The sequence below is a fragment of the Rhodamnia argentea genome, chromosome 6 (genome assembly GCF_020921035.1).
Source record: "Rhodamnia argentea isolate NSW1041297 chromosome 6, ASM2092103v1, whole genome shotgun sequence".
In the NCBI taxonomy this organism is placed as follows: domain Eukaryota; kingdom Viridiplantae; phylum Streptophyta; class Magnoliopsida; order Myrtales; family Myrtaceae; genus Rhodamnia; species Rhodamnia argentea.
The window spans coordinates 7780005-7801049 of NC_063155.1; the positions used below are offsets into that span (position 1 = coordinate 7780005).

The 21045-nt window shown below is 39.8% G+C and overlaps 2 protein-coding genes across 3 annotated transcripts in view; one reads left to right on the forward strand and one right to left on the reverse strand.

The window, feature by feature from the left end:
- The window catches only part of LOC115745823 (DExH-box ATP-dependent RNA helicase DExH14), a 35267-nt gene extending 17221 nt beyond the window's left edge, over nucleotides 1-18046 (forward strand). Inside the window, exons 28-50 of one of the 2 annotated variants that reach the window (XM_030681444.2) lie at nucleotides 1069-1272; nucleotides 1429-1545; nucleotides 1645-1767; nucleotides 2640-2729; nucleotides 2808-2933; nucleotides 3005-3067; nucleotides 7645-7733; nucleotides 8755-8845; nucleotides 10184-10333; nucleotides 10404-10595; nucleotides 10713-10778; nucleotides 11913-12068; nucleotides 12145-12288; nucleotides 13257-13324; nucleotides 13440-13605; nucleotides 13689-13751; nucleotides 15009-15104; nucleotides 15193-15360; nucleotides 15504-15674; nucleotides 16234-16383; nucleotides 16463-16594; nucleotides 17270-17382; nucleotides 17798-18046. In XM_030681444.2, coding sequence (XP_030537304.1) covers nucleotides 1069-1272; nucleotides 1429-1545; nucleotides 1645-1767; nucleotides 2640-2729; nucleotides 2808-2933; nucleotides 3005-3067; nucleotides 7645-7733; nucleotides 8755-8845; nucleotides 10184-10333; nucleotides 10404-10595; nucleotides 10713-10778; nucleotides 11913-12068; nucleotides 12145-12288; nucleotides 13257-13324; nucleotides 13440-13605; nucleotides 13689-13751; nucleotides 15009-15104; nucleotides 15193-15360; nucleotides 15504-15674; nucleotides 16234-16383; nucleotides 16463-16594; nucleotides 17270-17353 — 2709 coding nt within the window. In that variant the 3' untranslated portion in view covers nucleotides 17354-17382; nucleotides 17798-18046. Of the gene's footprint in view, nucleotides 1-1068; nucleotides 1273-1428; nucleotides 1546-1644; nucleotides 1768-2639; nucleotides 2730-2807; nucleotides 2934-3004; nucleotides 3068-7644; nucleotides 7734-8754; nucleotides 8846-10183; nucleotides 10334-10403; nucleotides 10596-10712; nucleotides 10779-11912; nucleotides 12069-12144; nucleotides 12289-13256; nucleotides 13325-13439; nucleotides 13606-13688; nucleotides 13752-15008; nucleotides 15105-15192; nucleotides 15361-15503; nucleotides 15675-16233; nucleotides 16384-16462; nucleotides 16595-17269; nucleotides 17383-17420; nucleotides 17706-17797 lie in introns of those variants that run through there. The other variant, XM_030681436.2, reaches the window with a different exon arrangement.
- Nucleotides 18047-18672: 626 nt separating this feature from the next.
- On the reverse strand, nucleotides 18673-20843 carry LOC115745856 (flavonoid 3'-monooxygenase-like). Its single transcript, XM_030681470.2, has 3 exons — nucleotides 20367-20843; nucleotides 19616-20068; nucleotides 18673-19494 (listed from the first exon to the last, which is right to left on the reverse strand). The coding sequence occupies exons 1-3, from the start codon at nucleotides 20799-20801 to the stop codon at nucleotides 18847-18849; spliced, it is 1536 nt and encodes a 511-aa protein (XP_030537330.2). The 5' UTR covers nucleotides 20802-20843; the 3' UTR covers nucleotides 18673-18846.
- Nucleotides 20844-21045: the final 202 nt, after the last annotated feature.

Here is a 21045-nt window from a genome sequence, read left to right on the forward strand (position 1 = left end):
ACACACGAGAGGATTGTAGGCCAGCAGCAAGGCAGAAACAACCTCAAACAAGAAGATCCAAAAAATCGCTGAAGGGGTTGAACCACCTATCACAAACTGCAAAGAAATTTTAATTTATCTCATAGAGGTGAGGATTAGGGCAGACACTAGATTCAAAGAATCACCTCATTAGTACTGCCCCACGCTATGAAAGAGAACAAAGAAGAAAGTGAGAAGGAATTGTGGTGGGGCAAGAGGGGAGAGAGAGAGAGAGAGAGAGGAACAATTGCGTGTAGAAGAGATTAGGGCTAGGGTTTTTGTTTAGCCCTTGCTTTGATACCATGTTAGATAGTCCAACCCAAAAGCTTAAATTGATAGTTCGAGGGAGACCACATGAATATAAAGAGCATATACGACCCGTTGTCAAGCGATGTAGGACAACAATTTCAACATATGAATTGTGCAAGACTGGCTTGTAAAGATACGTCCTTTCCCAATTGTCAAAAGGGCTGTGTGCTTTCTCATTGTCTGTTCTTTTGTTGGAAGAATGCTACTATTTGTTGAGTATAGTGACAATCTGTAGTAATTGCATCTGCATTGGGTATACTTTCTTAGGTTTGGTCTGCTTTTCAGGTAAAAGAGTGTTTCACCTTTTTGTGTGTGTTAGTTATAGGCATCAGCACATGTTGTTCAACTCCTTTTGGGAGGAAACGAAAGAAAATAACTTTTTTTTGGGTAGCTTTTGGGCTTTTGTGATGATTTCCCATTATTTAGAAGAGCAATCCATGTAATGTGTACACTTAGTTTGGTTTGGGCGCACTGGGTCAGAATGAAGTAAACTCGATCCCCAATTGGTAACTTTTAGCAAATAGGCTGAAAAAAACAAACTGGTTTAGGAAATGAAAAGAACTATTGGCTTGAGGGCAGTAATTTTCTTTGGCTAAGCCCTTTTACGATGATACTCTTAAGTATGAAATGCCAGTTCATACTTTTTTTTTTTTTTGTTGGTATGTCATAGCTACTGGCCCCACATGTATGTTATAGTAGTATTCTATTGGTTATCACTCTCACCTGGAGCTTGGTCCACAGGATTCGGAGAATGATCACATTTATCATTCAGAGCTGTTCACTCTGACAAAGCGGATGCCTAGAGGTGAACCACAGAAGCTCTCATTTACTGTTCCAATCTTTGAACCTCACCCTCCGCAGTACTACATCCGTGCTGTTTCGGATTCATGGTTGCATGCTGAGGCTTTCTACACTATAACGTTCCACAATCTGCCACTGCCTGAGGTGTTAGATTTTGTCCTTATCTTTCTGTGTGGATAGAAAGTTAACATCAGCTTGCCTTTTATCTTCCTTACAGAGTAGAATGCCTTTTTTTTTTTTATTGACATTAAAATGCACTCTTATTGTTGAGTTCACATTGATAGCTACTAATTTTTCCAGGCACGTACTACACATACTGAACTTTTAGATCTAAAGCCTCTTCCAGTAACTTCACTTGGAAACCCTATCTATGAAGGCTTGTACAAATTTTCGCATTTCAATCCCATTCAAACGCAGGTTTGAGTCTTTTTTTTTTCTGCGGTTAACTTGGTTTCTGTTAATCACTTTTCTTATCATCATCTTTATAAAGTGGACTTTCTTCTTGAAAACTGTCAGACCTTTCACATTCTCTATCACACGGACAACAATGTCCTCTTGGGAGCTCCAACTGGAAGTGGCAAAACGATATCAGCTGAGCTTGCTATGCTTCATCTTTTCAATACTCAGCCTGATATGAAGGTGCACGTCTAACTAACTTATTGTGTATTGGCAATGGAGGATGTAAAGAAAGGGCACGTTTGGCTCCCTTTGAATATAAGCTGCGTCAGTTCTAGTTAATCCATATGAGCGTCACTCACTCAATGTTGTGAAAAGACGAAAATGATTGATTGTTAGGAGGAGAAAGCAAAATCTTAATCCTATATTACCTAGAATGCCGGGTTGCTATGCTCAGCTGTTTTTGCAAGTCGAGTACCATGTATCCCAGTTGACATCTTTTAACCTGTTGTACAAGATTGTTTGACTAGAATGGTAAGTAGTATATGTTATATAAATCCAATGTCACCCTTTTTCTTACTTGTGGGAGTTCAGCTGTTGTTTGATTTGTCTCAAATATTGAAAAAGAAGTCACTATAGAATTTGACCTCCTTACTGAGCGCTGTGTAGTTTTTCTTAATGCAAATCGATGACTTTTACTGAATTGCGACAAGTGTTATGGGTGGAAGGAAATGTGACGTCTGGGCCTAGCCTCACCATAGGACGAGATCTCATCAGGATTTTTAGCTTCACGTCTCATATTGGTCTCCTAATAAATAATCAGAGTTAAATGGAAGAAGCTAAAAAAATCGACATGGCTGTTATCAGTGCTATGTTTTGGGCAAACGTAATCACTTGGACATTTTACTATTTGACAAGTTGTTCTCGCTTTGCTAGTCCTATAGCAGTGTTCTATGGTCAAATATGAATCTGATGCTAAGATACTGGGCTTTTGATCTTTGGCTCAAAGAAAATACATTTGTTGATCGCACCAGTTTTTGTTTTCCATTTTCGAATTTCCTTTTCATAGCGTATATGAAGCTTCATCATCGTCTGATGTGTTTTTTGATCTTCAGGTTATTTACATAGCACCTTTGAAGGCTATTGTTCGAGAGAGAATGAATGATTGGAAAAAGCGTCTTGTCTCTCAGCTTGGGAAACAGATGGTGGTTTTATGGTTATTAGTTACAATATGATATGTTGAGCGTGACTGTTTTTTAGGTGTTGACAATATATTGTATTAGGTGGAAATGACGGGAGATTATACTCCAGATCTTTTGGCCCTGTTGTCTGCAGACATCATTATATCTACTCCCGAGAAATGGGATGGTATAAGCCGAAATTGGCAGAGTAGAAGCTATGTCACTAAGGTGAATATTGTTTAGTCTGTTAAATATTTATTCTTTTTATGTTCAACACGTAATTTGTGTGTAATTGATAGGTTGGACTTATGATTTTGGATGAGATACACTTACTAGGAGCTGATCGTGGCCCAATTCTTGAGGTACTTGTTTTATCACATCTTCTCTCAAGTATATACCTGCGCCTGATTATGCTACTCATGACTGTGGTGACTTTTTTTTTCCTTTAAAAAATGACACGAAAGAAGTTCTGGTAATGTTAGCATGAATAGTGCTTGCTATTAGGATGTCATTTCATCCAAACAATTGCTGAGTGTGACATTGCCAGCCAGTATTGCCTTCATTTGGTACTTTATACGGTTTTGAAGTTATTGATTTTATATGAAACCGAGTGTACTCAAAGCGAGGCGCTGCTTTTTAGTACTGATTTAAAACTGTTATTAAGAATTCGTGTCTTGGAAATGAAGTAAAGCCCCTAGTTTGTAAAGCAGAATTTGCTGCCTATCTCTGATCAGTCTTGTAGTGCAGCTCTTTCAGTAGTATCTTTCCGATAATTTTGGATCTTTTTCATTAATTTAGTTTTGGATACGTACCTTGTGCTCTTTAACTATATATCTTTATTTCTTCCAGAGAAAAAGCTCAAATTATCAGGTGGAGAGATCAAAGTGAATTATCGACCCAAAAAAAAAAAAAAAAAAAACATCAAAGTGGATTAGGACCTGCTAAATGTAGTCCTTATCGAAGCATTTCTGACAAATAAAGCTTAAGATTGTGGTTTAGACGCGTAGTTCATGAACCAATATCTACTTCTATCAGTATAGATCTAGTATAAGCTTGTGGAAATGTATTAACTATTATATGGATTTAGTTGGCACATAGATATTTATGATGGGGTTAGGGTTCTTGTGATAGTCTCCATGCTCTTAATAGAGAGCTCTATTTATTTTTCTATAAAGCATTTGAGTAACAATGTAAGCCATTTGAGCAAAGATATAGTCCTTTGGATGTTTCACACTCCCTTTCTCTTGCAATCCTAAATCTTTACAAGGCTGGCTATGAGCCTAGAAGTATATTGCGAATATGTGCTGTTGGCCTATGTTGAGAGAAAAAAATTGAACCGAGTGCTTGGTTAGGTCAATGCAACCCCCGGCTATCTATTTATAATAAAGACAAAAGGCCAAGAATTACAATATTGCCCTTATTGTTGCTATTCATAAAATAATAAAGAAAATAGACAAACATGCCCCTATCGGCCAAATACTCTCAACACTCCCTCTCAAGTTGGAGCATAAATATCACACATGCCCAACTTGACTAAAATAAGATGAAACGATTTACTCCCTAGACCTTTGGTGAACACATCGGCAAGTTGATCACCGAACCGAACAAAGGGCATACAAATTAATCCACTCTCCAACTTCTTCTTGATAAAGTGTCTGTCAATCTCCACATGTTTTGTACAGTCACGATGTATAGGATTGTGAGCAATATTAATGGCGGCCTTATTATCACAATATAGCATCATAGGAAGATGAACGAATACACCAAGATCTTCAAGTAATCCTTTAAGCCATAACAGCTCACAAACTCCCTATGCCATTGCATGAAACTCTGCTTCAGCACTAGATCGAGCAACCATATTCTGCTTTTTGCTGCGTCAAGTCACAAGATTCCTTCCTAAGAAAGTACAAGTACTCGAAATAGACTTTTGGTCCGGAGATCCAGCCCAATTAGCATCTGTATAAGCTTCAACTTTCAAACCATCATGAGGAGATAAAAGAATCCCTTTCCTAGGAGTAGATTGCAAATACCGAAGGATCCGAAGAACAACATTCATATGAGTAGAGTATGGATCATGCATAAACCGACTTACTAGGCTTACGGCAAAATCAATATCGAGTCGGTTGTGGGACAAATAAATCAACTTGCTCACTAACCACCGATAACGATTCTTATCCATTGGATCACTATCTTTTTCTTGAAGACAAGTATTGGCCTCAATAGGCGTATCAAAGGGATGACATCCCAATAACCCAACTCCCGTCAAAAGATCAAGGACATACTTTCTTTGGGATAGAAAGATACCCTTTGAAGATCGGGCAACTTCAATCTCAAGAAAGTACCAAAGCTTTCCAAGATCTTTTATCTCGAACTCTTGTCCGAGAAACTTCTTCAACCGGCTGATCTCATCACTAGCATTCCCTGTGACAACAATGTCATCTACATCGACAATGCGAATAGTGATTTTAGCACCTGATTTCTTCACAAACAAAGTGTGATCAACATTGCTCTGTCTATACCCAACAGAGACCATAGCTCTACGATACCTACTAAACCAGGCTTGAGTTGACTACTGATAAAAAAGAGATTAGTAGAGAATGATGGAATATGTAAAACAAAAGACAAGGAAAGAGTGGAGGAACAATTGATAGACCCTTTTCCAGCAATGTAAGAGAGGGTTCCATCAACTACGCGAACTTTGTCTCTACCGGAAGTAGGGGTATGTTGATTAAATTGGTTAGAAGAACCTGTCATGTGATCTGTAGCCCCCGTATCAATGATCCATGAGCTGGAAACAATAGATGTATTAAACCTCTCAAATAAGATACCTAAAGTGGCTAGGTTTGAAGCAAAAGGAGAAGACGAATTGGCAACAGTGGAGGAGGCAGCAGCAGTAGAAGCTTTCAGTGGACGTCGAAATGCCTAAAGTTCTTCCTGGGATAAATCTATATCAATAGTAGGTGCAGTAGGAACAAGTTCAATATGACGTACCTTGTTTCTTGCCTTTCTTTGTGCCCTATTAGGCTCACAATCTGCAGGTTTTCCATGTAACTTCCAGCAGGTAGCCTTATTATGATACAGCCTATGACGATATTCACACTTCACCACCTCCTTAGAGTTATCAGATTGAAAGGACAAACCAGATTTGGTAATAGTGCTACCACTGGTTTGTAGAGAAGATCGATCAACAGTAGAGGGATGAAGCATTGCTGTCCTACGGCTTTCTTCGGAGTGAACTAGGGCATAGGACTGTTCCAGAGTAGGGAATGGAGATTGGCTAAGGACTTGAACAAGTATCTAATCATATTCAACATTTAATCCTGCCAAGAAATCATAAATTCTGATCTTGTCCACGTCTCTTGTAGGCAGCAACATCTGCATCGTTGGTTGGGTGATAATCAACATAATGATCTAGCTCTTGCCATAAACTCCGAAGCTCAGCATAATATTGAGATATAGTCATCTACTTTCGAGTGGTGCCATGAACCCTTTTCCGAAGTTCATACACCTGTGCATCATTCCCGAGTTGACCATGAGTATCCCTTGCAGCCGTCCAAATTTGTGCCGCAGTATGAAGAAGCAAATAACCTTTTTTCAATATTTGGCTGCATCGAGTTAAGCAAAAAAGACATTATCAAAGAGTCATTTGAGATCCACTTTCCCCGAGCAGTACACGATGTAGTCGGCATCGCGAAGTCTTTGTTGATATGTCCTGTAAGCCCACGGCCTGCAATGGTCAAGAATGTCGATTGAAATCATATCAAATAATTTGTGCCGTCAAGCTTCACGGGGATCGCAGCAAAAGTAATATAGTCATGATCATCTCCAGTAGGTGTAGAGCTCGAACCCTCGGATATTGTCTTGGAAGTTGACTCGAAAAGTGTGAAAGGAATAATCAAACCACCAAAAACTTGCTAGAAAAGTCCAAAAACTTGGAACGAAGTCCTCTAGTAGCAGTCTGAATTTGTCCTCCAAAAATCAGAAAAATCAGATCAAGGGACGGCAAAAAATCGATTTTTTCTTCGGGGTTTTGAAAACATGAAAAAGAAATCGGTAATTCTGATTTTTCCCACAGAATTTGAAAAAAATATGGTAGTCCCCGAACTGCAGTACTTTAGTCTTCACACACGAGATAATTGTAGGTTGGCGGCAAGGCAGAAACAATCTCAAATAAGAAGACCCAAAAAATAGCAGAAGAGGGTGAATCACCTATCGCAGACTGTAAAGAAGCTTTAATTTATATCATAGAGGTGAGATTTAGGGCGGACACTAGATTCAAAGAATCACCTCATAAGTGCTGCCCTATGATGTGAAAGAGAGCAAAGAAGAAGGTGAGAAGGAACTGTGATGGGAAGAGAAGAGAGAGAGGGAAAAGAACGATTGCGCGTAGAAGAAACTAGGGTTAGGGTTTTAGTTCGGCCCTTGCTCTGATACCATGTTGAGAGAAAAAAACTGAATTGAATGCTTGGTTAGGTCAATATGACCCCAAGCTATCTATTTATAATAAATCCAAAAGGCCAAAAATTACAATATTGCCCTTATTGCTGCTATTCATAAAATAATAAATAAAATAGACAAATATGTCCCCATTGGCCAAATTCTCTCAACAGCCTATGATTTGATTTAAGGACCTTCTTAGTCAAGGAGATTTGTCTTAGCATATATGTTAATCCTAGGCCTGCTACTCTGTTTGGGGATTTTATGAAGATTGTACAATTGGGCGGCTGAACTTGAGAAGTCACGTGTGGCATCTTCCAACAAAGGTGTAAATAGGACTGTTAACTAGTGCCGGTAAGAACACCAGCTAGGAGAACCCTTTCTAGTAGTTCTGATATGGATATAGACGGCGAGTTCATTATTGGCCTTATTTAGAAAAAAAATAATTCAGGATGATTTGACTTTGATAATTGAGTATCTGATGGTAACTATTTGACTTCAGGTAATTGTTTCAAGAATGAGATATATCTCATCTCAGACAGATCGAGCTGTGCGGTTTGTTGGCCTTTCTACTGCTCTAGCAAATGCAGGGTATGTGTAGCTCTTGAATATCTCTTGTTTTGTTTGATCTAACATGTTGTTTCTTTCTCTATAGCTCTTCAACGAGGCTTATCTAAATTTTTTTTTGTAGATCGAATTCTTTACTGTCTTTTCAGAGTAATGGTCATTGTAATATGAAGCTTTTCTTTAATAATATATTATAGATTGCTGGGTAGAGTATACCCGCATTCTATTATTTAGTCCATCCAGACATATAATTTGTGAATGACATTATTTGTTTTGCTCGGGAATCTGGAAAGATTAACAGAAGTAAATGTATATACCTAGCAATGGGCCCCACATGTAGAGGTCCAAAATGTTATTTATGCTGATGAACTTGTGCAATAAAGCTGCTTCTTGCCACTGGTTTGATAGGGAGAGGAGGAGTTTTCAATTCATTCACTAACTGTTATGTACTAATGCGATGGATAAGTGGAATGATATACATTATTAATGAAGTAGAATTACAGTATTTCTTGTTTGTGCAGGGTTACTATGTATATAGACCCACTTTGGTCTTCTTAATATTTGAGTTAAGATTTTTTTTTACTTTTTGTCCTTTTACTTGGGCAGATAAATGTACTTCAGCTGTAAGTAATTTAATCAGATCAGAATTCACTCACTTACTGGGAAAGGCTTTGACAATGGTTGTTGTTGCTAGACAAATCCTAATTTTTTTCATTTCCCAGTATGTATATCACTGTGCACTAATTTAAACTTTATTCTTGTGCTTTTATCTGCTAAAATTTGTATTTTTCACTAGTGCAGCTGAGTTCGCCTTTTGTCTTTAAATTTTAAATACTATCCTTGACTTTATACTCCTCAATCTTTCAACATTTTGCGATGTGGTTAAGTTGCATAGTAGTAAGCCTGACTTCTTTATTCATGGAGATAAATTTGTGTGAGATACGAAATAATTTGTTTCTTGATTTGAGATGATTACTTCTATAAGATTGGTAAATTCAAATGGAAAGTATTTTCTGATCTTGTTATGATTTTCTTGCCATATTAGTGATTTGGCTGACTGGCTGGGGGTTGGGGACACTGGACTCTTCAATTTCAAGCCAAGCGTGAGGCCTGTGCCTCTTGAAGTTCATATTCAGGCAAGTAGAAGCCATGTTTTGAACCTTTTTCCTTTTTGTTAGAAAATCCAACCCTAATAGAGGAAGGGCTGAACTGAAACCCTAACCCCAATTTCTTTTCTACGCAATCGTTCTTCTCTTTCTCTCTCTCTCTCTCTCTCTTCTTACCTTCTTCTTTGCTCTCTTTCACAGTGTAGGGCAGCACTAATGAGGTGATTCATTGAATCTAGTGTCTGCCCTAAACCTCACCTCTTTGAGATAAAATTAAAGCTTCTTTGCAGTTTACGAAAGGTGGTTCAACCCCTTCTGCGATTTTTTGAATCTTCTTGTATGTGATTGTTTCTACTTTGCTGCTGGCCTACAATCCTCTCGTGTTTGAAGACCAAAGTATTGCAGTTCGTGGACCACCATAAATTTTTTTCCAAATTCTTTGGGAAAAATCAGAATTGTTGATTTTTTTTTCAGGTTTTCAAAACCCTGCAAAAAATCGGTTTTTGCCTTCCCTTGATCTGATTTGGCTGTTTTTTGGAGGACAACTTCAGCCTACTACTAGAGAGGGCTTCGTTCCAATTTTTGGCCTTTTTTGGCAAGTTTCGGTGGTTTGATTGCTCCGTTTACACTTTTCGAGTCAATTTTTGAAACCACGAAACTTTCTTGATTCCAACGCAACATATCCTTTTGGAGCTGATGTAACAAACTACGGGAGCCTCTCAACAACACAATGTCTGAGCGTTCAATTGTGAGCTCTGATACCGTGTTAAAAAATCCAACCCAAAAGAGCTTTTGGGTTGGATTTTCTAACACTTTTATTCTTCTTTTTCATCTGTGTCATAATTTTTAATCTCTCACTACTTACATTACTTACTTAATTTGTCTCTGTCGCCAATATATTGCTCTGTCCTATTTCTTTTGAATTTGAAGTAAGCGAGTGAAAATAGTTTCTATATGGGGTTACAGTTCCTTCAAAAATATCTTGAATATATGAAAGGGAAGCAATCGAAGGGGGAGATGATTTCTTCAGTTCATACCAGTATATATTGCCAAGAAAAGACTGAGTAGAGCGCTTTATGTTCAGACAGTATGGAACCATTTTCTCTTGTAATCTATTATGCCAATAGTTTCGCTCTGATAAATCTTACTTTCCACTCTTTTCCTGAATCACATATTTGTGAAACATAAATTACAGTCCACCTGAGCAAATCATAGCTGTAAAATTAAACATCCTTAAGTACATACTTGTTTGATTGTGACAGGATGGGGATGCTTATTTTTGCTCCTGCTAGATTCTCTTGAAATGATGTGCACCCTATAAAGGTAGCAATAGGACACCAGTTTGACCGCTTTTACTTTGGTGAGCAGGGGTATCCAGGAAAATTTTATTGCCCCCGGATGAATAGCATGAATAAACCATCATATGCTGCAATCTGCACTCATTCACCCACAAAGCCAGTTCTTATATTCGTCTCATCACGGCGACAGACAAGGCTGACCGCATTGGACCTTATTCAGGTAATAACTGGGATGAGTGGAGACATTATGTTTCTGTGACACTTTACTTATACTCATTTCACATGACCAGTTTGCAGCTTCAGATGAACATCCTAGGCAATTTCTTAACCTGCCTGAAGAAGAGCTGCAGATGGTTCTCTCCCAAATTACCGATCAAAACCTGAGACAGACCTTGCAGTTTGGCATTGGGCTACATCATGCTGGACTCCATGACAGGGATAGATCCTTGGTTGAGGAACTTTTTGCTAACAACAAGATCCAGGCAACTTTCATAAACCTGGATGAATTCACCTCTCTCTCTCTCTCTCTCTCTCTCTCTCGTATATAGATATTTATTTTGTCTCATCAGACTTACAAGGTTCCCTTCATTCATGAACAGGTATTGATATGCACCAGCACATTGGCATGGGGTGTGAATCTTCCAGCTCATCTTGTTATAATCAAGGTATGCAGAAATATCAGATGTATGGGAGTGCCGTTATTCGTTTGGACGAGGGCTTCCAAACACATCATAGGCTAAACCTGTGCTGAATTGATCTTAACAAATATGGTTGGACGTGTGGCAGTTTTACTATGATTATTTACTAAAAGGATTTTTCTCTAGGAAAATATTATCTTGAGCAGCATCTGGCTTTCTTTGTACATCTCGTGGAATAGGTTAATACAACTGTCCTATTTTCAACTTCAAGCTGTTCACAGGCATAAAAGATTATCCTACCAGTTCGGTATCTGCTGGAAGGTCATCTGCATTTAATGAAAGGCTAAAAGGAAGACATGAGGAGTGAACTTCCTGAAGATAATGAGTTATTGTTCCTTTTAGTTCTCAAATTAACTAAGGAAGCTTATTAGGAAAGGCTAAGTGGGTTATAAATTATACCCGTCTCTATTCGATCGATGAAGCCTGCCACTTCCTGAAGATAATGAGTTATTGTTCCTTTTAGTTCTCAAATTAACTAAGGAAGCTTATTAGGAAAGGCTAAGTGGGTTATAAATTATACCCGTCTCTATTCGATCGATGAAGCCTGCCATGATATTCACATTGGGGATCTCTCTGTGGGGTTAGTCATGAAAAGGGGAAAGGAGAAAATAAATAAAAGGGAAATTTATACTCTTGGATAGCCTTTCTGATGATTCATTGCTTCCTTTACCCAATATGGGAGTCCTCATGTTTTCTGTTGCCTCTGAAACAAGATGTGTTAGATTCAACTGTATCAGCTGGAAGAGTACCTGAAGATGGTTTGTTACGGCATAACAATCTACAGAGAGCACATTTCTTCCTTGTTCTGTGTATTTTGAAGTTGGTACTGTGGTGCTGATACGAACCCTTGCACTAACCTTATCCCTTTTATGATAATTGGTCAAAGAAGCAATAGGCAGAGTGGCCATGATTATTGTTACTCATGCACCCATACTAATGGACTTTACAACAACAAAACTTCCGACTCTATATTATAGTTTCTCCTTCTCAGAAGTTTTTATTCATAAGGTTGCTGGTAAATGGCTCACTTTACCTTCACATCTCATATCATGCGCATTACTCTAGTTTGGTTAGGTAATGATTTCTTTGCTTCATTTGCAGGGAACAGAGTATTATGATGGAAAAACGAAGAGGTATGTTGATTTTCCAATCACCGATATCTTGCAAATGATGGGTCGTGCCGGGCGTCCACAGTATGATCAACATGGAAAAGCAGTTATCCTCGTCCATGAGCCCAAGAAAAGCTTCTACAAAAAGGTGAAAAAAAGCTGATTTGTTATTGCTTCTCTGTTCTTTTCAGAGCTGAAATACCCTACTATGCTTGTCTTTGCAGTTTCTCTATGAGCCATTCCCGGTTGAAAGCAGTCTACGAGAGCAATTGCATGATCATATCAATGCAGAGATTGTTTCCCGCACAATTTGCCATAAGGAGGATGCAGTTCATTACCTTACTTGGACTTACTTGTTCCGAAGACTGGTAAATCCTTAGCCACCTCCAGAAGCTTGATTTAGCGACTATCTGGCCTTGGATATTTTCTTGCATAAAGTAATGAATATTGACATATGAGCAACTTAACATGTAAATTGTTGGAAAAAGGGAATTTGAAAAGTTCTCATATCCTGCATTTTAATGCTTTGACATCTGGAGTTCTCCAAATTATGAGAGTTGTTTAAGTTTCATTAAATGCAGAACTAAGATTCTTCTATAATGCTTCTATTGATTTAGCTCATTGAATAAGACTAGAAGTGATTCTTATCTGCAATAAGATACCGTGGAATAATCCTCCAATTTGATAAAAGCAATAGGTACTTTCTTTTTATATTAGTTGTCACTTGCAGAATTTCTTTCTGGCATCAATTGCATAATATAAAGCCTTTGCCTTTTTGTCATTTACAATAATGAAACAGGGTATCATAAGCTTTTTCCTGGGCTAGTGATGGTATTATGAGCCTTATTTTTTCCTTCCGGTGGTAAAACCCTAATGTGCTTATGTACTGGAAAATGGGGCTTTTGCTTTTCTATGGCTTTAAGAAATTGACTGTTCATTTCGTTTCAATCAAGCCTTTGGTGGGCACTGCTGCTTACAGGTAGTTTCTATGGTGGTTTGATCCATCTGACCTCTGTATAGTCAAAACTTAATTCTCTCGAATCATGGAATTAAGATTATGAACTGTCTTCCACCCATCAAGTTAAGGGACTCTAAATCTTATACGATGGCTTTTCTTTTCTACCCTGATTATCGCAGTTCTTCATGCATTTTTTTGATGCTGTGTAGATTTAGGGATGGCAATTTCTTTCTTCCTATGCCTTATCGGATTGAGTCTTGAATTTATCTGAGTAGCACATCCAAATGGCATAGTCTCTTCCGTGTTTCACTTGCAAGTTCTGGAAACTAAGGTATTTCCTGATTTGCTTTAGTTCTAATGGGGTCGTCTTTCTCTCAGACGGTTAATCCTGCTTACTATGGGCTAGATGAGACAGATCCCGAAACTCTCAGTTCTTACGTGTCGAGGTAATCTTTGGATTGTGGAGTTCATTTACTATCCTGACACTTCTAAACCTCTTTTTCTAGTAAATTACTATTAGCAATCCTTTTACAAAGTTAGCTGGTGGTTGTCGTCTTCTAGGTTAGTACAAAATACTTTGGAAGATCTTGAGGATAGTGGATGCATCAAGATGAATGAAGACAGTGTTGAACCAATGATGCTGGGATCAATTGCATCTCAATATTATCTCAGCTACTTGACTGTATCAATGTTTGGGTCCAATATAGGACCGGATACGTCACTTGAAGTGAGGAGCCAATTCCAATATTGTAGACTGTGAGGTCTTAATTGGTCTACTTTTGTGGCCACTTACACTGTTTCTCACTGCAGGTGTTTTTGCACATATTGTCGGGTGCTTCAGAATACAATGAGCTTCCTGTTCGGCATAACGAGGTAATTGCAAAAATAGATTAGTTGATGTCACCTGTGATGATTCTGCTCTCCCATGAGCTGTATTTCTAAGCCATGTTTTAGTTCTCCGATCGTTACTTTTTCCACTCATTTCAGTAACGACTACGATTCAATTCCTTGGGACTTATAGTTACACCCAAAACCCCCAAAATGTTACAGTAGCAAATTCCTATTCAGATTCTGTATCCTTGCTATCTAGATGTTTATCAGATTCTTAACACGAATTCCACAAAAATAACCTCTAAGATGATTCTGATAGTCCTATACATTGTGTAGCCTATTATGCACAGTAGATATTACTCCGGCATGAACCTGCTGCTCTGTTTTATGCTTTTCTCAAGAATTCGATAGTTGTGATTTGCTTCTGTTTGCCGTCACTTAATCCAAGATGTGTTTTGAGTCCGCTATCACCAGGTTATGATACCTACCTACAGCTTCTATTGAAACCAAACTCACAAGCATATGCTGGGAATTTATGTGTTTGCAGCTGTAAAAGAAATAACAGTAGTCATGTGGCATTATTTTATTTGTTGATAGGAGGTATTTCAACTTTCTTTTCTTAGCTTTCCTGCTTTTCATAGCTTTCCTGAGTAGTCATGTGGCATTATTTTATTTGTTGATAGGAGGTATTTCAACTTTCTTTTCTTAGCTTTCCTGCTTTTCATAGATTTCCTGGTTTTTATTTCATAGATATTCTTGACCAGTTGCGGGATGTTTTCGTCTAGGTTGCTCATTGTATACTTTGGGTATTAGTCACTATCGAATAAGCTTCTTTAAAGGGAACATCCCTTCTTGGTGAGTTCATGCTTTTCCTGGGTTTACATTTAAGATGAGAGACCTTTGAAGACATAATTCACAATGAAGGGAAAGACTGGGTCCAATGAGACTGTATTTATGGTTGATGAAGATAATCATGCACTTTCGTTCTTTCTACACTGAATTTCATAAAGAGGTCTACCTCATGGCATCACCACTTGTCTCCTCTTTCCTTTTGCTGAGTAACATGTCATCATTTTTGCTTTGTCACTGCATTTTATCTGTTCTTTTGAAAAGAACAGCTTTTACAAGCTTTTATTCTATTTCAAGTTCTATGAACTTATAAATCACTTGAAACTTGTAAATGATGGTAGTTCCTGATACTTGCTGTCTGATGCAAAGGCTTTGCATTGCATTTACTCCCTTATGTTAAGATTATTCGTGGAGCCTCTCAGCTTTATATTGTTTCTCCTTTTCTTCCAGGAGCTTCACAATGCTCAATTGGCTGAGAAAGTCAGGTATAAGATTGATAAGAATCGCCTAGATGATCCCCATGTTAAAGCCAATTTGCTATTCCAGGTTCTTTTGTGTTGCTTTTCCCGGCTTGACCAATTTTTTTTCTGTTGTTTGTTCCACATTTATATATGATAAATTTCTTGGGGTTCAGGCACATTTTTCACAGTTAGAGTTACCAGTTAGTGACTATGTGACCGACTTGAAGTCGGTGCTGGATCAGAGTATTCGGATCATACAGGCCATGATAGATATATGTGCAAACAGTGGATGGCTGTCAAGCTCAATTTCTTGCATGCAACTTCTGCAAATGGTTATGCAGGTATGGATTTTTGCACGTAGATCAATTTCAACCATACATGAGACTATGTGAAGTGTTTATTTGTTCCAAAATATGATCTATTTATGCAGTTGATTTATTATTGATCCTTCCTGTCTCTCACTAAAATTCTTGAACTCATTTAGGGCTTGTGGTTTGATGAAGACTCTTCGTTAAGGATGTTGCCCAGTATGAATGATACTCTCGAGGATACCCTTCGAAGAAGAGGAATTGCAACTCTTCAGCAACTACTGGACATTCCGAAGTCATCCCTGCCGAGCATAATTGGAGATTCTCGCTCTCCAAGATTGTTGCAGGTATAGAATATTCTGGAAAAAATTTTCGCATGGTTGGAAGTGTTTCTTCTGCAAACTTTCGAGTTTGCATACTCTTCTGGCACCACTTCTTAGGGCAACGAATGTTCTAATTGTCGTTTTGAGTCTGATTAGAATATTATGAAGTTTTACATAATAGCATTTCTGAACATAATAAATCTATGCTTCTGCTAGAAGATACCCACATTAATTAACTTTTTATGTGACCGGCATGTTAAATGTCTTAAGTAACTCAGCCTTCACGTTTAAGCTTTTCAGACATATAACAATAGCGTAAGTGGCTGTGGTAGGTTTTAGAATCATGTATAAGATTGGACAATTTGGCAAACTGTAATTCCAACACGGATGGCAAGACATGAGGTCTATCATGTAAACAATCTGAAAATAAAAAAGAGGGATCTTATCTATCTAGTGCTTGTACCCCTAAGCTTAATTCATGAGGTGATATAGAGATATTGATTCATTTCAATACCCTATGTTTTGACATTGGACTATACATAAATTTACTCCCTCCCTTCCTTTTTCTATCTTGTGTGTTCAGGAACTGGATTATTTTCCAGTAGTCCGGATGAAATTAAGAATTCAGAGGAAGGGCAGCAATGGAGAAAAGTCTCCAACTCTCGATATTAGATTAGAGAAGGTCAATCGGAGGAGAAGCACATCAAGAGCTTTTGCCCCTCGATTTCCGAAGGTATTACGCATCCGATGCTCTGTTAAATACTTTAGGTGAAACAATCTTAATTTGGTTTCTTGCACAATTTTTTTGACAGGTGAAAGATGAAGCATGGTGGTTGGTACTTGGGAATACCTCGACTTCTGAGTTATATGCATTGAAGAGAGTTTCTTTCACAGGTCACTTAGTGACCCACATGAAGTTGCCCTCAGCACTGACAGATATGCAGGTTCAAATGAATATTCTCCCATCCTAGCCAAACAATTTGTTTCCCATTCTTTTGCTGAAAACTTCTTTCTTTCCGAGTTGATGTTCGGCTGTGTCATTAGTCTTTATATATGGTCCTAAAAGTATAGTATTTTGATCAGATGAAAGGATTACCTGAATATTTGGATGATAAGTATTGCGTGAGATTCGGTATGATAGCACACTTTGGAGGATTAATTGGAGCAATGGTGATATATTCTCGTCTGAAACTTTGTATATTCTGCAAAAAGTCATTTAGTTGTTAGGTAGACATTTTGAGACTACTTTGATCTGTTGATAATTGCCATCAGCCTTTCTTTTGGTCATATTTAGCATTGCGAACTCACCTTGAGCATGTTCAGAAGCTTTTGGTCGTTAGTATTTTGAGTAGGATGAATTGTTATATGTTCAGAAGCTTTTGGTCGTTAGTATTTTGAGTAGGATGAATTGGAAAATACTATGCTGTGAGGATCTAGGAGAGAATTTGCTCTGTTCTTGAATGATCCATTTTTCTGATACTAGGCTATCTTTCGGCTTTATCCCTTATTATCATGGGCAAGCAACAATATTCCTCTTCTCATCCTTGGTTACACTGAAGAGTTCGTGTTGCATATGCTGTAAATCTATTGACTTGCAAAGGCCATTATTCTTCTGATAGGGGGTCAAATTGATACTCATTTCGGACTGTTATCTTGGGTTTGAACAAGAGTACCCCATTGAAGATCTTCCTTTCGGCACATAAAAGTGGACAATGGCTAGACTTGGCATGCTAAGCATCCACGAGGGCATCTGGATTTTCTATGGTAGTGGACAATGGCTAGACTTGGCATGCTAAGCATCCACGAGTGCATCTGGATTTTCTATGGAAAAGGCAGCAATTCTTCTTCGAGGACAGAGCGAAAGATGGAAGGAGCCGAGTATCAGGTGCACTTGCTGATTTGAACGTCTTTTTCTCATCGAGAGTTGTTCACAACGCATAGCTTGTTATTATTTACATGACGAGATTGGTTATTTAAGGGAAACAGTTCTATCAAATAACTTTTGCTTTAAATTATGCAAACTTATTAATATGTGAAAAAAATCATTTTCAGTAATATTCTGCCTCCTCTGCTGTGAATCCGGATAAAGTTCCTTTGTAAGAGGGACTTAACGTGCCTTCCTTGAATAATGAATTACTATTCTGCAGGGAGATGAAGGTGACTTTTCGCCATTATATATTGTCCTCTGAAGCTCTCAAAGTACATAGTTCTGTTCCGTGCTTCATTGCAGAAGACGAAGACCTAAGCTTGTCGGTGCGAGTGCTCTTTTTCATGTTCATTCATGATCTTACCTGAAATACGAGATATATGAAAACCAGCAATCTATTGTATGGAAAATTAAGTGAAACGCTCGGGAGGCTGAACTTCAATCAGCCTAAAGTCAATCTTAATATTCTTCGCCTTTGGTAGATAACATTTGATGAGGTAATGTTATTTGATAATATATGATTAATTTCACTACCGGATAAATCAAATGAAGCTTTTGGAATTCCAGACTTGTTTTAGGAGATTGCTTGAGATGTACGAGTCTATGACCGAAGACCTAGTTTGAAATTTTGATGCAATTTGGTGCTCATGAAGTTATTTCTGTGTGAAAGGCTGAGTAATGGCTGCTTAAGAAAGGTGTGCTCTGGTCTTCAAATTGAGACTCTCGTCTCTGCCATGTCAATTCTGGTGATCCAACGTATGAAATTGGCACGCCAGTGCAGCTTTGAGGCCTCCACGATTTGAGTTCTCAATTACTCTTTTCGGTTATTTATAGATGAGATTTGAGTTCCATTTGCTTTATGCGAAACGAATGATTGGGGGAATATTTTTCTAAAAATGATTGTTTATTTCTCTCACGAAATTGAAAATAAAACAAATTCATCGATATGATCTGTTATAATAATGAGGAACATTTTTTCATTGGCTAATTATCTCAAGTGATATTTGAATTAAAAAAGAAAAAAAATTCAAACATGCATACAATCATTCTAAAAGAACATTTTCTGAACGACACGAATGGAGCATTGTCTTTCCTATAATTTTGCCGACCATCTTTGCTGAGTCACCAGCATAGAGATACGACTTTCGAATGAGATGCAAATTGTTTCTGAAGGACGTAACCTGAATCTGCATTCATGCGAATTTGCTCTCTCAATTTCGTCAACCAAATGTGCAAAAACCGCCGAAGAACGGAGATTCTCTTAACGCTTCAGCTCGAGGCCTTGTACACATGCGAGGCGAGTCTCGGTTTCGGGTGGACCAACAAAGGCTCGGAGCGCTGTAGGGTAAGCCCGTAAGCTTCGTCCATGTTAAGGTTCTCCGCCATTAGCCCGTTGGCCAACTCCCAGTCGAAGGCGTGGGCCAATGTCGCCGTCATGAATTGGACCATCCTCAAGCCCAAGCTCATCCCCGCGCATACCCTCCGCCCGGCCCCGAATGGAATGACCTCGAAATCATTACCCCTGACGTCGACATTGGGCTTCTCACCGCCCGGCAGGAACCTCTCAGGCCGGAACACCAGTGGCTCGGCCCAGGCATCGGGGTCGCGGGCTATGGCCCACACGTTGACTAGCAGCGTGGCGCCTTTGGGGATGTGGTAGCCGTTGATCTCGCAGCTCTCGGCCGCGATCCGTGGGAGGGATAGAGGGGTGGACGGGTGGAGCCGGAATGTTTCCTTGATCACGGCTTGGAGGTACGTCAGGCGGGGTAGGTCGAGCTCGGTAACGAGGCGGTCTCGTCCCACCACGGAGTCGATCTCTTCCTGGACTTGGGCCAGGATTTTGGGGTGCCGGATGAGCTCGGCGATGGCCCATTCTGTGGTGCTAGAGGAAGTGTCGGTACCCGCCGTGAACATGTTCTGCAACGCGGGCAATTTATATTACATGGTATACACCTAATCTAACGATCTAGACATATTACATGAGTACTATTTCCTAGAGAGAGAGAGAGAGAGAGAGAGAGAGAGAGAGAGATTGTACTAGAAGCAAAGCTTTGATTTCAGTATCCGTGAGCTTCCCTCCTTCCTCATCAGCAACATCCTGTAATAAGATCAAAGTACTCAACAAGTCATTGTGCTTGCTCCCGGCATTGCCCATCTTGGCCCTGTGCTCCTCTACGATGGCCGTCAAGAAGGCGTCGAAGCGCTTGTGCAGCCTCTTCATCTTGGCCGCTACTCCTTGGAGGTCGAGCCACTCGAGGGCCGGCACGAAGTCGCCGATGTTGAACACGCCCGCCAGCACCATCACCTCCACCACCATCGACTTGAACTCGTCCGCCTTCGGGTCGCCCACGCCGCTACCGTCCCCGAACACCCTCCTCCCCAGCATCACCCGCCCCAGGGCGTTCACCGTGCACACGTTGAGCAGCTGGGCCAGGTTCGCTGGGGCTGAACCCGCGCGCGCCAGCGCTCTAGTGAGTATCGCGACCTCTTCCTGTTACATTGAAATGAATGATGCCAAACGGGCAAAAGGATATAATCAAACTATAGTTTTACGAGGGAATCTAATCTTGGGATAGATTTGATATGAGTTCCAAAGTTCGGGGCGAAATTGAAAAATGGACAAAAGCTGAGGACTTCTATTGCAATTTGAACTTTTATATATATATATATATTGATCGGAAAACCTCTATTTTGACATCTAGAAGAGAGCGGGTATTTATGTAAAAGTTATGGGTCCCACGGAGCATGAAACATTTACTTATGAGTTAGAAGCTCAATAAACCAATCACCTGCCGAACATGTCTATAATCGTCGAGGGCCTTGCCGGAGAAGAGATGGACAGCGCTTATCTTCCTCAGCATCCGCCACCGCGGTCCGTAGGGCGCGAACACCATGTCCTGGTAATTGTACGCGATGTGCTTCGCCCCGGAGTTGGGCGGCCGGCTCGAGAAGTTGGCGTCGTGGGCCTTCAGGAACTGGGCGGCCACGGAGGCCGACGCTGCCACCACCACGTCGACGAGCCCGAGCCGCAGGCCCAGGAGAGGCCCGTGGGCCCGGGCGAGGGCCGCGATGGAGTGGTGGGGCATGGGGCCGAGGTGGGGCAGGTTCCCGACGAGGGGCCACGGCCTCGGGCCGGGGGGGAGCCGGCGGGCGGGGCGGCTGAGGAGGGAGTAGAGGAAAATGGAGATGGCTATGGTGGCTAGGATGAGGTAGAGGGGCGCCATGGCCTTAGAGAGTTATGTGATTTTAGGATGTTACTTTTAGGAGATTTTATAATTGGGGGGTGGGGTGGGTTACACAATAGAATTAAGCGAGTGAAATTGGTTTTGGTGCGGGGGTGAGTATTTGGCATTGGAATGTTAGAGAGCACGTGCCTTTGAACGGTTGTTCATTACAATATGACAACCCCACCCTAACCAATTTGAATCAATGCAAACTTTATTATGACCCATGAGTGGTAAGTGAGAT

Bases quoted from the DNA above. Each gene is read 5' to 3' on its own strand.
- LOC115745856 (XM_030681470.2), bottom strand. From the start codon at position 20,801: ATGGCGCCCCTCTACCTCATCCTAGCCACCATAGCCATCTCCATTTTC. The intron at 20,069-20,366 runs GTGATTGGTTTA...TCAATGTAACAG, and splicing joins ATTATAGACATGTTCGGCAG to GAAGAGGTCGCGATACTCAC. The intron at 19,495-19,615 runs GTACAATCTCTC...CCCGCGTTGCAG, and splicing joins AAATCAAAGCTTTGCTTCTA to AACATGTTCACGGCGGGTAC.